Source organism: Bacillus rossius, chromosome 1, assembly GCF_032445375.1.
Source record: "Bacillus rossius redtenbacheri isolate Brsri chromosome 1, Brsri_v3, whole genome shotgun sequence".
Lineage (NCBI taxonomy): Eukaryota > Metazoa > Arthropoda > Insecta > Phasmatodea > Bacillidae > Bacillus > Bacillus rossius.
Window position 1 is genome coordinate 371,057,517 of NC_086330.1, and position 16,667 is coordinate 371,074,183.

Below are 16,667 nucleotides of genomic sequence, written 5' to 3' on the forward strand. Positions count from 1 at the left end.
AGAAATTCCAAATACTTTAGGAGATATCGCCGTTCTTATTTTGCATACAAGACCTGTGCTATCATTCAACGTCCGTAATGTTTTTATTTTGCCGTGTGTTCGTGAATGCCTAATTAATTAAAATGGTTTATTATGTCAGGTCAGTTACATTATAAATAATTTCAAACTAAGCGGACATTAAAAATAATGTGAATAAATTTTAATGGTTGTTTAGTTTTAAAGTATTTATAATGTAACTGACTTGACAAAACAAACTGGGACAAAGGATGAACAGTAGGAACTCACGTATTTTTTTTTTTACTTATTACTTGCGCAAAAATATACAAATAACAAATAAAACATTAAAATTTTAAACGTTAAAATCTCACCTAAGTTAGAGGCGGGTACAATTCCGTTGCCATTAGTAGAAAATGATGTAGTCGTTCACCTACGTCGCGATAAAAAAAATTCATACTCGTAAACAAGAAACAATATTTATCGCCGCATGAATGCACAGGTATTGTGATGTAAATTAAAAAATTCGATATCTCCTAAAGTATTTGAAATTTCTTATCTCCGCTGGGTTTAATGAAAAGAGGAAGTTAAAGAGCATAGAATAAAAGTATTTTCGAAATTTTAAATTTTTTTATCAAATATCGCCCAAATATGAAAATTAAAAAAATCTATATCTCCTGAATTATTTGGAATTTCTTATCTCCGCCGGGTTTAATGAAAAGAGGAAGTAAAAGAGCATAGAATAAAAGTATTTTCGGATTTTTAACAATTTTTTTTCGCAAATACCGCTACTCTACATATTTACCCCGGGAAGATGTCTTTGCACGGCCAGTGATGGCCGGAGTGGAGATAGTGCGCGACACTGCCCCGCCAGTGACTTGCCATCCGCGCCCTACCAGCGAGGCCACCACTCGTCACACGAGGACATCTCTTGCAACATCACTTCAGCTCGAGATGACGCGAAAATGCCGTCGATGATACCCCACTTCCATCGTTGCACTTCCCCGTTGTCCTCTTAGCTTTACACTTTTGTTACACTCTGATGACTTACATGAATTTCACTTTAAAAAAAATCTACTGAAACAAAATACAGTCAGATTAATTTAAAGGAAAAAAAAAAATTCTCTTTTTTTTTCACTGCAGTGTAAAAGACAAATAAAAGTTGTAGGTTTGATAGGTAAATGAACTATGATTAGAGAACGGAAAAATTCGCAAATTCATTTTGCGATAGGCTAAAATACAAATAGTTATACGTTACACCTCAGTGCTGCCTCTGCTATTGGCTCACAACTCACCTGGATGACTCTGGGCCAATGAGAAACACCCGACCAAAGCTTTATCGAATCACAGGCTGCTACGTTGGGACGTCTCAAAAGACAGCAGCCAATGGGTGGGTGACATTTGACCGAGTGTACGTATAACTATGGAGTTCATACTGGAGGTCATTGAACCCGCGAATTTTTCCGGTCCCTAGCTATGATTTCATCGACAAGGATAAAAGTTAGTATTGAGAAGAAGATGGACACAAGCGCGTGTCGGGACGCAGAGAGAGCAGAGGCTGCAGTGCAGGTGTGCGTGTCGCAGGTCGCAGTGATGCTGCTCGCGGCCGCGACGGCCGGCGCCTCCGGCGGCTGTCTCGAGTCCCTGAGGAGGGCCCAGCGAGCTGCGCCCGAGCGACCGCGGCCCCGGGAGGTGGAGGACCCCGACTGCGACACCACGGCGCCCGTCAGGGAGCACCCCGCGCCCGCTCATGACGGGGAGCAGCAGGGCACGCGGGTGGACACCTCCGTGTTCCCCCAGCAGACCAGCAACAACCCGCCCACCTTCTCTTCCTCCGGGTCCAGCTACGGCGGGCTGGCCTCTTCCCCCGGGTCCAGCTACGGCGGTCTCGCCTCTTCCTCCGGGTCTAACTACGGTGGCCTCGCCTTCTCCCCCGCGTCTAGCTACGGCGGGCTCGCATCTTCCTCCGGGTCGAGCTACGGTGGCCTCGCCTTCTCCCCCGGGTCCGGCTACGGCGGCCTCGCCTTCTTCCCTGGAGGCCAGCAACCCGGCGGTCTCCTCCTGGGGAACACCGTCGTCACCAGGACCCGCCCCGCCCACGCGACCAGGGACAAGACCGGCGCCTCCTCTCTGCAGGCCGGCCAGCTGTACAGTCCGACCCGGCAGCTGTCCTTCTCCAGCTACCTCCAGCCAGCCTTCCAGAACAACTACGGCTTCGCGAGCCCTCTGCAGTCCTTCGGCGGGTTCCCCAGCCTGCAGGCCGCGACCCTCCAGCCGGCGGCGGCCTCCTCCAGCAACAAGGCGCAGTTCCCAAGCCTGTACTACCCCGGGTTCGCCCCGGCCGGCGCCCTGTTCGCCAGCCCGTACGCGGGCAACCTGCTGAGCGGCAACGCCTTCCCTACGCTGACTGTGCGAGGGCTGCAGCCTCCCCCCAGCCTCGCGAGGAGCCAGGCCCGGGTGCGGCCCCAGGACGTGTCCCTCACCACGGCGAGGCCCCGCGCGCCGCCCGTCACGGAGACCCCGCGGCCCGCGGCCGACCCCGAGGAGTCCAGCGACTACAGCCGGGAGAGCGAGTACAGCCACGACGACGACGAGGACGACTCGTCGGAGACGTCGGGCGAGGCGACGGAGGAGCTCCCGAGGACCAGCCAGTCCTCCTACGACGGCGACCCGGAGGATGACGGGCCGGACCGCGCCACGAGCTTCGCCGTCGAGGACATCTTCAAGCCGTCCCCGAAGGACTACTACAGCAGCAGCTTCTTCCACGGCGAGGAGCCCTTCGGCCCGTCGCGGCACCAGCGCAAGAAGTCCTCCGGCGAGGGCAAGAAGGCGCGCGGCAAGTCGAGGGCCGGGTACTCCGGGCCGGGGTACCCGGGTGACTCCGAGGTGCAGCACTCGGAGTACCGGCCGGCGGCCGTCAACAGGGAGATAACCCAGGAGGACAAGAAGCGCGACTACTACAGCTACTCCGTGGTCACGCACAAGCGGACCCGCTGACCGCCGAGGCCGCCCCGCGTGAACTGTTCAGTACAAACTCCCCTGCGCCAGCAGTGATGCCAGCTGGTGAACAGATCAGACATTTATGATGGACGCACGAACCGTTACTTTATCTAGCAGAAGACTTGATAATGGTCTAGTTCGTTCTACGGAATTCTCTCTGCATGTTCTTCACACGCATATTTTGTTAATGGCTGACAACGGCTGGTTACGGTTAATAACAGCATATAACGGCTGGTAACGGTTATAAATGCTGGTAACAGCTAATAAGAGTTGTTAACTGCTGGTAACGGTTAGAAATGATGGTAACGACTGATAACAGCTGTTAACTGCTGGTAACGGTTAGAAATGCTGGTAACGGATGATAACAGCTGTGAACTGCTGGTAACTGTTGGAAACTGCTGATAATGGCTGGTAATGGCTTAAAACTGTTGGTAACGGCTAGAACCTGTTGGTAACGGCTTATAACTATTGGTAACTGCTGGTAACGGCTGATAACAGTTGTTAACTGCTGGTAACGGTTAGAAAATGCTGGTAACGGCTGATAATGGCTGATAACTGCTGATATGGTTATTTCGTGTGTTATCAGAGATTTTTATGTAGTTCAGAATGTTTTATTTGTCAATAACTCGTTTGTATTTTGCTACCATTAGATAGTTTTGTACTTCACCGCGGATCAGTGGTTTGATAATTATGTACAGAAATTTATTTCAATGTTTTATGTTCTTTTGATGTGTAATATCTTAGTTCTCGGCATACGGCAGTTGGTGGGAGTAATTTCGTTAGTACTATGGAAGTCGCTTGGTACGGAAATGTGTAACAACCACGATGCTGCCATGTGTGGTGGATGGCACGAACCGAAGTTCTCAAAGTCAGAAGGAAACTTTAAAATACTAACTTTTTAATGCATTTTAACAAGATGCGCAGTATTTTAATAAAATTCATTTTCAAAAATCAGGTCCAAATCCGAGGTTAAGTATTTTTTTAGATTTTTTCCCCCTTCTTTTATTGGAGCCGTTTCATTAAATAGTTGAAAATTTTCAGTCTGCTAAACAAATGATTCAATAGTTGACGTAACTGTTCCAATGGCTAATTCTAGCGGAGGGTGTGGAAGCTATGTGTAATTCCCGTATAGAAATGTAGTTAAAAACACATTTTGCGTATTTTTATCACGCTCGGTATTATTTTAAAGAATTATACGTTACTTTCGTGTCCGAGTTTCGTATTATGAGGTATTTGCCACATGAGAACACACGTATTTGCTTGTTACCGAGGTTAGAGGCTACACATTAACAACTAGTTGACATTATATATATATATATATATATATATATATATATATATATATGAAAAGACTGTTAGTAGGCTGCAAACCACATTTAAATTCATGAAATTTCACTGAAACCAAACATTCGTGGTTAAGTTTGAGTTACCAAAAGCTTGCAATCATGTACATATCCTTACACTTGTTTGTGGTTAGAATTTCATAGAAGAAATGTATTTTTTTTATGTGTGTGTAAAAATTTATACGAAAATAAAGCAAAAACATAAGAGTGTATTTGATTCAGTTAATCGTTGTTGGAAGAAACACTGTTCTCCTTTTAGTTATTATTTTTGGTATTTTTGTAATTTAGTGAGTGATCCGACTGGCAAAGTAATTATTTTTATTTGTAGGTTTGTTATTGCTTAAAATATTAATTTGCTTTATTTTACTTCAAAATATTTTGATACTAAATAAGAGGGTATAATTTTTATAATTTTGTAAAAAAAAAAAAAAGAAGATAAATCAAAGCATTTAGTTCTTGATATTTAATTTCACAGTTTAATAGACTTGAATATATATGTACAAATATCACAGTTTATATTTCTTATTTTTTATAAATGCTGATAATGTTATGGATTCTTTAACACATTACAAGAGAAACAAATTTTAATACGTATGCCTACCCTTCTAACATACAAAGTTTATTTTATGTAAAATTTCAGATGTTTAGATATTAGTTTCTCAATCACGTATTTAAGTAATAAAATGAATTTTCAATAAAATTATAAACATCAATTTTAATGCATTTACACATAAGCTATAGATAATAATAAAATTACACCCCTAAGATTGAAGTATATTTTACAATATGTATTGGGTATTAATATTACAAACATGCAATCTGTTGGTTTTTCATTTCCCTGTGTATGCCAAGCAAAACCTGTTAATCTTTGGAGTTATTCTGTTGTCGCTGTAAGCACAAAACATAGGGATATCCATAAGGTTAAAAACTAACAAAATAGCGTGATGTTACGCTATCACGATGATAATTGCATATTCCAGTAATTTCAGCAACTTGCCAGAATAATAATAGCGGAACCAAAGCAGCATGCATGTTGTCACGTATATGACATACTAGCTGTGCTAGCGACTTCGTCCGCGTGGAATAGTGTCTTTGGGGAGCATTTTTAATTATTTAGGCTAATTATTTTACAAATAAGACACATACTATAAATACTTTAATGAGCTATTTGCAGTGAAACACTGCAAATAGCTTATTAAATTATTTAAATATATAAGTACATAAAGTATAAAGTATTAATATGAGTTTATTTAAGTACATTTTATAAACTACGTTTTTTTGTTTTCCCATCTTTTGCCAAAGCATAAAGATTTTGCGGATTTGATACACGTGAGCATGCCACATAGAGTTGCCCATGGGAAAAACATTTTTTTTTTAAATGAACTCCTGCAACTTAAATCTCCTATTCCCTATTGTTATTTTACACCCTTGAGGGTAAAACTTTTACAAACTTTGAATGTCATATTTATTTATATCGAATCAACAGCCTAAAAAATCAGTTTCATGCTTCTAGTTCTAAAAATGACGATACTTCCATAGAACTTTTCCTCCCCCCCCCCTTTTTCAAACCCTTACAACCCTTTTTTGGCATTAAAAATTAGCCTTTGTCCTTTCTCGGGCTCTAGACTATCTGTGTACCCAATTTCATTTAAATCGGTTCAGTAGTTTTGGCGTGAAAGTGCGACAGACAGACAGAGTTACTTTCGCATTTATAATATTATTAAGGATTTATTCAACATTAAACACATAATGCATCAACTCAAAAACTGTAGTTGACTTGCATATATATGCCGCAATAGAAGACAACCTAAATTTCTTACCACCATATTTTATATACTTTTTTAACTGAGTGTATTCACATTGGTCATACTCCTTACTAATGTATAAATGTGAAGATTAGAACGTTTGGAAGTTAGTAACTCTATCACGTTTTTACTACTAAACCGATTTATATCTTTACGAAATTCCACTTCTAGTGTGGTAAACGTGGGATAGTTCTGTTTCATAACTAAAAAATCATAGGAGTTGAGATTTTAGATATTTATTTATTTTAATTGCCAGCCAACAAACAATGTGTAAAAAAACGTCTAGCACTATACATCTAAAAAAACATAGGTACCAATAAAAAAATTTCAAAGCAGTCATGAGGACTGTCGACAGAAGTGAAAACTTAAAACTATAAACGAACAGTTGTTATTTTTGGATATCCAAATTAATTTTTGATAAAAACCACAGACTATTTCGCAATTTTTACGAAAAAATATTCTCACACAACAAATTTGTTTAATAACGTTAGTAAAATAACTCCTAAATTACTATAAAATACGCATCGTATAGTAATTGTAAGTACTTAAAAAATCATTCTTAATTTATAGGTTATATTCTACAAAGACTCCGTTTTCATCGTTATTCAAACTATATATCTATATGAGAATATTAATATATTTTATACTAACTTTTTACTGCATACACACATTCGATTCACATATGCACAGCACTGATGTACAGGGACTGAAGACGCGTATTAATAAGATATGTATTGGTATATGTCGTGTGCATTACTTGTCGACCTGTGTTATGTGTACTGGCTGCGCGCGCACCCCTGAGTGTATATATGTGTATATATATATATATATATATTCACAGCTGACGTCACGTGACCATATAGATGACGACTGTACGTGAATTTACTCCCTTTCCAAACCTTCCTATAGAAGTTTTCACTTCAATAAATACAGAAACATACACAAAAATAGAGGGGAAATACGTATAAAGACAAACATAGCAAATAACAAATATGAACAATATATGAACACAATGTATTCATAATAAAAGCAAAACTACCAACTCTGTTTTTCTAATTTATGAACCTCAACGTCTAAGGGAGTGAAAAGGGTTTAATACTAAAAACATCAAATACAATTCCATCAATATTTTGTTAAGATATTAATAATAGGCCTAAACATAATTAACATACCAATTTTCTTTGGATTTTCTTAAATTCATTGCCAAATAAGGTGAAAATTGGGTGAGTGGGTGGGTTATTTGTTAAAGAGAAAAATGCATACCCCTTTACCTACTAAAAGCTAAGATAAGAAAGTTAAAATAAGTTACATGATAAATAGTAGTGTGATATTAGCTACATTTTTCGTTAAGAGAAAAAAAAAGTGTAAGGTTGGTAAAAAAATTAAAAATATCCTCAAAACTAATCACGCGGGAGGTAAGATGATTGGCATGAATATTAACTATACAAAAATCACCAACTCACTTTTAAAACTATCTGAAATTCCACCCTTAAGGGCTTTAATTTGTTTTGATAGCAATATTATACTTCGAGATATTATCAATCTGCGGTTAAAATTTTGGTTACCTGTGTTAAATAAACTTACCAAAAATCAAAATTTATTTATAATTTTCCGCAATTACATCCGTTAGGAGATTAAACGGGGGTAGATTTGGTTGCATAAAGAAAAAAAATGCATAACACCGAATCTACTTGTGCAAGAAGATAAGAAGTTGAGCATTTATAATAACACTAGCTGCCCGACCCGGCTTCGCACGGCTATACTAATGGAATAAAATTAAGCCACATCTCCCATTTACAGTAATGGTAAATAAAAAAAATTCAGTGAAAATTTATTAAAATGCTGTATAATGTACCGGAGAGAAAATGAATAACACCGATGGTTTCCCGACTCGTGCACGCAACGTACAACTGATGTACCCGTACTTCGCTACGGCAGTCTACAGGCAGATCACTCTTGCGCCGCTCATTATACATGCCCCTCCTTGTGGGTACGCCACTGCCGCACGATGCCCGTTGCCATGGAGACGCAGAAGGCATAAACAATGCAAAATCCTGTTCTCATGCAGACAAAGTACCCACTGTTGCCTGGTTTTAACCACCCATGGGATCTAATTTTCGGAAAATATCATCCTGCGTAACATAAGGAACATTACTGTGAAGTTTCAAGTCTGTAAAATATATATACTTGAAAAAAAGGGCAATAAAAAAACAAATTAAACACAGAGAGAGGAAAAAAAACAATAGTTTAGGTTTGCGATTTAAAGTGATAAAAAGTATTTAAATACTAATTGAACTCTTATCAGGGTACTGATTGCTTCGTTGTTAATATCACACGGGTGTTTTTTACTTGTATGGGAAAATTAAGGATGATAAGGCATCTAGTGCGTGGCAACAATGTTAATAGGCAATAGGAAATAAACTTCTAGCGCCTGCGGCATTGTCAACACACACTTCGTACGTGTACTGCATGTTGTATCTAACCCCATTTGATTTTAAATTGATATTTTAGTAAGGATACCTAATGTTATTGATAATATAATATAGCTTATAGCCTTCCTCGATAAATGTACTATCCAACACTGAAAGAATTTTTCACATCGGACCAGTGGTTCCTGAGATTAGCGCGTTCAAACAAACAAACAAACAAACTCTTCAGCTTTATAATATTAGTATAGATTCATAAGAACAAAACATTGAACTACGGTGGTGAAAAATGGGTGTAAATTTTTCTAATCGAATAGAAATATCACATACCTGAATCTAATCAGACAAAATTTTTTAAGAGATTCGATAGGAATGCTGTGTGTAGCAAGAATACCCGACTGCGCTATTTCCAAAAATTTAATTTTCTAAGAGAGTAAAATTTTTTGTAAGTTTTGCTTTATATTTAAAAAATAAAATCTCCGACGCTAATAAATAGAGCGGAGAGTTATATTTTGAATACGAATAACAACAATGCAAAACTGCTGGCCCCATTTAACCCAATACTCCGACCATATGTTGCCCGAGGACGAATAGTTTTTTTAAGAAAGCACAGTGGCGTGCAGCGGTGAGGACATCTGCTACGTGCTGAGTTTCAGCCCAGATAAATCCAACACAAGCTATTTTCCACCCGAGCTAATTCCAATGGGGAGCCTTCCTTTCACAGAACGAGATAGCCAAAACCCGAAGTTCCCCGAAGTTCATGCTCGCTTTTCTTTTTTCCGTATCTTTAATGTAGCTATCCTAACCAAATCAACCGACCACAATGTTTTAAAAGTATTTATAATGTAGCTAACCTAACCTAATCGACCATTAGTATCCTTTTATCAACACATTTACAATGAATAAAAAAAACAACCGAAGATACACGATCGGCAGAGACCGGAAAAATTCGCGTATTCATTTCACGATATGCTAGAATCGAAACAATTGTACCTTTATATTGCTTCTGTGATTGGCTTATACAGTTTATCTGAAGGACTTTGAGCCAATTGAAAACCTTCAACCAAAAAAGTATCGAACCGCAAGCGTCCCAGTTGACAGGTGTCACGAGTCAATAGCCAATGAGCAGGTGGCATTTGCCTGAGTAGGTACGGGGTTGTGGAGTCTATCCTAGAGGTCATCGAAAGCGCGAAGAATTTTTCCGGTCTCTACGAATAGTCCTTTAAAGAAAGCACAGTGGCGTGCAGCAGTGAGGACATCTGCTGCGTGCAGACTTGCAGGCCAGATAATTCCAATCCAAGCAGTGTGGGGGGTGTATAATTTCAGGGAGCCGGGGGGCGGAAGAGTCCCGCGGCCGGACAGTCGTGAGGGGGTGCGGCGTGGACCGTCATTACCGTCGAGGAAGGAGCGGAGCTCAGCGACTGTGGTCACGAGGACCGCTGTATAAGTACCGGCGCGACGGGAGCCGAGGCAGCAGCCAGCCCGCCGGCCCCGTCAGAGACCGCCTCCTCCAGCTCTCCCTCGCCTGAAGATGCAGGTCCCAGTGGTGAGTACAAGCCGTCAGACACCTCGCTCTGTGCCGCGACCCTCGCAGACTGCTGTATGTCCTGCCAGCACACGCAACTCTCCGTCTGCTACTCCCGCAAACACGTTTGTTGCTTTTTCCACGAGGTAAATTTCTTGGAGTCCCAGTTGTGGAAGTCATTACAAGGCAGAGAGCTCTGTGAAAATTTTGCCAACGGTACTAATGCTCTGCCTTTGCAATTTCACAAGTGGACATCGATGGAAACCCGAGTTTCCAAGGGCTATCCTCGTAAAAAAAAAAGTACAAAATTAAAATTTCAAACAGTACATGGCTCGCGTGTATTGTGAACTGGTTAAATGTTGTGCTGTCCTTTGATTCGCTCATCCCTCTTAGTGTAACTACATCCGCTGGCTGGATGCCAGGGTTCTAGTGTCCGACACACGCGCCACTATCTGGCCCACACCGCATGCAGCAGTGTGCGTCGGCTGGTGCTGGCTTGTTCCCCCGTGTGTCTCTGCGCTGACCAGTGTGATGCCCCTCCGCGCCCCGGACCGTCAGCCTCCAGCTCTTGCAACACTCTGCCCTGATCGGCTCGTGGGTTTTAAAAGATTACAAAAGATATTGACGGACTGGAATGTCGCTCGCGTGTCCAATGTTCGAAACGTACAGTGCGTGGTACGAAGTGGAAGATGCCTGGCGGTCTCCGGGCTCGGGGTGACTCCAGGAGGGGGGGGGGAGTCACCCTCCCGCACGGCGGACAGGACGCGCCTGGTCGCCGCGGCGCCCTGCGGAGCGTCCAGACGCCAGCTCCCGGCCCCGATGTCTGGGACAGCCTCGCGCAGTCTCGCGTCTGCTGCGCACGCGTCCACTCCAAATAAGTTCATTCCGTCAGCGACACATTCCTCGCCAAAAACTGCAGTTGGTAACTCTTCGGAAGACGAACCAAATCAGTTTTGATTCTATTCTCAAAATAAATGGACGTCACAGTAAATCAGTCTCCTTTCGTTTCTGAAATGATTACTAGGGACAGAAAAAATTCGCGGACCCAATGACCTGCAGGATGAACTCCATAGCTATACGTACACTCGGTCAAATGTCACCCACTCATTGGCTGCTGTCTTGTGAGACGTCCCAACGTAGCAGCCTGTAATTTTTATAAAGCTTTGGTCGGGTGTTTCTCATTGGCCCAGAGTCATCCAGGTGAGTTGTGAGCCAATAGCAGAGGCAGCACTGAGGTGTAACTCTTTTGTATTTTAGCCTGTCGCGAAATGAATTCGCGAATTTTTCCGGTCTCTAATGCTTACGAGTGTTTGTTTGATCTGGAGAGGTCCGCTGGCTACCTGCGTGAGCGTGCTGGTCGCTGTTGCAGACTAGCCTGGTGCTCGCGATGGCCTGCCTCGGCCTGTGCCGGCCCGCCTCCACCGGGCCGGAGGGCAAGCGGCCCGCCAAGAGGGGCATCGCCGGCCCCTGGGCCGCCCCCGCGCCCTGGCTCGACGACCCCGCCGCCTCCGCCCTGCTCGCCGCCAAGTCCGCCTACCTGGCCGCCGCCCGGCCGCCGCCCCACACGCTCGCCTTCCCTGCCGCCGCCGCCGCCAACGCGGCCGACGTGGCGAGCGCCGCCGCCGCGGCCAAGGAGGCCGCCGCCGCCGCCATAGCCGCCCGCCAGAAGCTGGCCGCCGCCAAGGAGGCGGTGCACGCCCAGCAGCGCATCACCGCCGCCCGGGAGGCGGCCGCCGCCGCCGCCATCCACAGGACCGAGACGGCGGCCGCCGCGGCGGCGGCCATCCAGCGCTCGGAGACGGCGGCGCAGGCGGAGGCGGCGGTGCACCGGGCCGCGGCCACGGCGGCGGCGGCGCAGGCGGCGGCCAACGCGGCGGCGGCGGCGGCCGCGCACCCGCCCCCGGCCCACGCCTACGGCAAGCAGTTCGACTGGGCGCCGTGGGGCTAACCGCCGCGGTGAGTGTCCTCCGCCTCCACGGCTCCCGTGCACTCGTCTCATAGAGCTGAATCTCCGTAGCAACTACTCCGTACTTTGCCTTCCGAGTTCTGTTCCCAGAGTAAACACACGCATGGAAGAAATAAGTGAGTGTCTTGCAAGAGTCTCAACAAGTACTTGATTGTTTTTCTGGTACACGGATATTATTTTCGTGGATTCAAAATCAAAGTCATTAAACTTAGAACCTGTCAAATGACTAATATCCCTGGATAATTAGTAACCAGCGTTCTTTGTAAAATGAAGGTGAATTTTTTTTAACAGCGTAGCAAATAGTTCGCACAAAACTGTTCATTATTCCAGAATAGTTTTTAATTCAGAAACTCTTGTATGTCTTGACCTAACCTGCCTTGTTGAACTATTTGTTTGATGCTCATTTATAATTTTTTATGAAGAGAACAATTCTGAAATTAAAATATACAATTTATTTTTAATGCGTCAGCGAAATCGCATAAAGTTCTTCTATTGTGTGACTGCAACGTAATTATTCAGGCCAATGTTTTATATTATGAATTTTTACCTGTTTATTTGCAAATAGCACATAACTTTTAGCATTTACCTGGCTACAATATTTGCTACAAAACACAATATGCCTATATTGTGGAACATCAGTAGAAAAAAGGAATTGTATGAAAATGCAGTAGCCAAAAATGGTGTTTAAAGTCGAGCCTCAAGAAACTTTCCTCATAGATTTGATTTTTATATTTTATCGTCGAGTGAAAATCGCTATAACGGGTATTCTTCAACATAATGTTTAGGCATGAATATTCTGGTATAGATCCTGGAACAGATAGATAGGTTTCCTGGCGTTCGGCAAATATTGCCTGGTGTCGAACCACAGACATCGTGGGTACTGTCTACGCACCAGCGTCGTCGACAGTAGCCTTTCAATGCGAGTAAAATGTTTCAAAGAGCTTTTTTTAAAAATCATCAACTGAGTTTTGTTCTGTTACTAATCTCACATAATCAATGCCAATTATTCGTGTCTATGTTTTCCAGGACTGTGAGAAGTCAACAGCTCGGGATCCACCTGGAACGACAGTGATTTGCGAAGGAAAAGGCTCTCTCTATCTTGTATTTCTGTAAACATGTTTATACGTGAAATAAACACCTTAATTCACTACTCACACCAAAACCAATGAACCTTTTCATTTAAACAACACCTTTATTTTACCTGTGCAGTTCATTTACAAATGCATTTTCACTACCGTCCATAAGTCAATTTTGACGAAGTCAATAAAAACTGTCATGCACAACAATGCCATCATAATTATTGAAATGTTAGAAACGTAAGTTATTGAAACATGGATGGCAGTACTCAGGCCTGAGCGCTGGTAGTGAAGTGGCGCTACTGACATGAGTAGCGACAAGAGTAGTGCCCTGCAGCATCGACTGACAGCTTGTCCCTCCAAGGGATTGCCGAATTCTGTCGGCAGGCCCCACGTAAGGGCGTCAAATCAAGTAGCGGTAAATTCTGTAACAACTGTCCCAAATAAGGGCACCGACTTGTGTGGTGCTGGATATCAGTGTAGTTGTTGAATCAAGCTGGACAACAATATTACTATGACTTTCAGTTTGGTTAAATTGTAAGGTCCCCAAAGATTCAGATTAGCACTTAGCCATTTAAAGTATTAACTACATTAAAAAATATTTAAGAACTCTTCTTTAAGAAATGTTTTTCTTCTTCAATTTATTTCAAGATTTTATAATATCTCTTGAAACAAATTCATGTTGACGCAATATTTTATTTTATGATCCTATAGTATGTATTTATATGATTCTTCTGTTATACATAAATAACATACAGCTTCACTTGACAAACAAACAAGTCGATCCGTTCTTTCGAATACTGCGAAGACAAGTGTGACATGTTGTTTCACAGGAATATCTAGATAATAAGTACATCCGAGGAAAAAGACAAAAGACCACTAGACTTCAGAAGCCAAGAATTAGCCAGTGACAGTTCACGAAAGTCTACCTTCTAGGAAAAATAAATGAGAAAAACAAGGTGGAAAAAAAATGGTAACTATTGATTTTAAAAATAAATACCGTTGCACACTGGAGTTAGGAATCGTCAGGAAACGGCATTCTGTGACGTAGTAGAAGTCAATTTTTTTACCTCAACATCGCTATATTGTCGCATTGGGGAAACGGTGCTAGACCAAGTCTGAAGATGGTTAGTAAGTGCGAATTATAATCTCCGTCGTTAAAAATAGTCACTGCCATAAAATTACAGTCTTTTAAAACTGGTTCCACAATGCAAACACTAAACTTCAGCCAAAGTTTTGGGCGTCCATCCAATATGGAGCAGATCATTTGCTGAAAAAAATTGGTTGTCTGTAAAGTCAGTTTACGGACGATAGTTTAACGTGACAACGTCATAACAAAACATTGATGAAATGATTGCATACTTTATGAATAAAATTTAATCATTTTTATTTTAATAATAAAAGAAAAAATACTTGAAATTATACTGGTAATCAGATTTTTAAAATGCAATAATAATTAACCTTTGTTGACAAAATTGTTGTTGAAATAAGCATTGAAAACCAAATTAACTTTTCCCTTCACTTTATAAACAGTCGAGTGGAAGAGAGATAGATGCGGCGCAAGCGTACAATGAGCGTAACGGGACACAGCGTAACGGAACAATGTACGTAACGGGACACTTTTTCGTGCGTGCAGCCGGCGTTCATCGATTTATTAGACGTTGTCACGTCAAAAGAAGACTTCGCCCGGCTACCAGGTGACCATGCAGACGTGGCCACCACCTACCTACACTAACATTTAAAAAAAAAAAAAAACTAAAAGTCAGTCATTGGGACTTTCGACAGAAGTGAAAACTTAAAATTCTGTTTTTAAATGTGTCATATGAAATCATTTCTACGTCAAATGAACGCAAGAAAATTATTTTGGTATTATATCACTAGCATGTCGGTGACGCGAACACATAAGTTTTCCCCCTACAAATAATAACTTTAAAACTAGAAGATATAAAGTTTTTTTAATAGAAAGAATAAAAAATTATTAACTTAAATCTACAAATAATCAACATTATCTCTAATAAATCAATAACCTGACATTTGAAGAAATTCACATCGTAAATAAATAAAAAAAGAACAAAACATAACCTCAACTTAACTACCTACTAAAAAATATCCAATACTCGCAATATGTACCACACAATAAAGTTAAAATTTCCTTGGAAAATAAAGATAAAATTAATGATTGTATCTTTAAAAATATAATCAATTAAGTTTTATCATTGAAATATAAAAAAGTTAACACGTCACGTGACCATGTCGATGACGACTTACATGAATTTACTCCCTATCCAAACCTTCCTATAGAAGTTTTCACTTCAATAATTTCACTAACATTAAAAACTGAGTTTTAAATATGAAATTTTAAATGGTTTAAAAAACAGCACTGACCTGAAACACAGAACATCCCATCATTCACTGTGATGAGTTAGAATTGTTGGAATGTCTAGCTGTTGTGTGGAACATCTCTACTTGTAGTGGCCAGATGCAGTTCTGTGGCGCAGTGCCTACACAGCGTCGGGAAGCCTTCTTTTCACAGACGAGAGAGCCAAACGCCCAATCGTGCATCTTCGGGGTTTTTTTTTTTTTTGTTCATTGTAACTCATGATAACTAATAGTCAATTAGGTTAGGTTAGCTACATTATAAATACTTTAAAACATTGTGGATGGTTCATTTGGTTAGGATAGCTACATTAAAGATACTGTGCAATCATGTAAACGTTTTCCTAGCCCTGTATATGTACATATTAAAAAGTTATTTGCTAAGCAACCATAAAATGATTTTACAGTATTTTTAATGTAGCTACACTTAACCTAATATAACCAACCGTCCACAATGTTTGAAAGTATTTATAATGTAGCTAACCTATCCTAATCGACCGCAAAATTTAATGCCACGCCAGTTTGTACAATGAGAAGGAACTGAAAAAAAAAAAAAAGCTAGCATGAACTTCGGGTAACTTCGGGTGTGGCTCTCTCGTCTGTGAAAAGAAGGCTTCCCACACAGGCGTCAGTATTCTTTGTTGTCCAGTTCTGGTACTGGCAGGTCGAGAGAGCGCTGTCTGTTGCTTCATTTCGTGTGAGAAGAAGTTGAAGTTGAAGAAACTCTACTGCAGCTTATACACAGGACATAATTCTGCTGTTTCTGTGAAAGATTTTGTCTTTCGCAGTTTGGACCTTGTACATATGGAAAGAAACATCGTGGATGCAAAGATATTTAGAAACCATGATTGCTTTGTAGCTCATTTCCACCAGATCTCACTTCGTCATTTCGATACACTTTTTCACAGCTCTTTTACGCACACACAACGATGTGGAAAATAGCAATCAATACACAAAATTGGGTATCTCTGCATATTCCGTATTGCATGTGCTCTAAAACGCATTTAACAAACGTAGAAGTATATAAAAATAATAACCAAGGTTGGTCAGCAACGTGTATCGTGGTTCTTATCACATCGACTCTGCACCACGGAGGTATAGTGGCCACCATGTCTCAAGATTGTGACATTTCAGGAGGGCAAGTTCTCGTTTTGTT

General features: G+C 41.5%; 1 protein-coding gene across 1 annotated transcript; it reads right to left on the reverse strand.

Annotated features, from left to right (window-relative positions):
* Window positions 1-9,995: 9,995 nt before the first annotated feature.
* On the reverse strand, window positions 9,996-11,878 carry LOC134528702 (antifreeze protein Maxi-like). Its single transcript, XM_063362449.1, has 4 exons — window positions 11,631-11,878; window positions 11,434-11,582; window positions 10,846-10,946; window positions 9,996-10,175 (listed from the first exon to the last, which is right to left on the reverse strand). The coding sequence occupies exons 1-4, from the start codon at window positions 11,876-11,878 to the stop codon at window positions 9,996-9,998; spliced, it is 678 nt and encodes a 225-aa protein (XP_063218519.1).
* Window positions 11,879-16,667: the final 4,789 nt, after the last annotated feature.

Excerpts from the sequence above, each read along its gene's own strand:
- LOC134528702 (XM_063362449.1), bottom strand. The coding sequence starts at position 11,878 with ATGGCCGCCGCCGCGGCGGCCGCCGTCTCGGTCCTGTGGATGGCGGCG. Across the intron at positions 10,947-11,433 it reads CGACCAGCACGCTCACGCAG|CAGACGCGAGACTGCGCGAG; the intron begins GTAGCCAGCGGA and ends ACGCGTGCGCAG. Across the intron at positions 10,176-10,845 it reads CCAGGCGCGTCCTGTCCGCC|GACATACAGCAGTCTGCGAG; the intron begins GTGCGGGAGGGT and ends GTGTGCTGGCAG.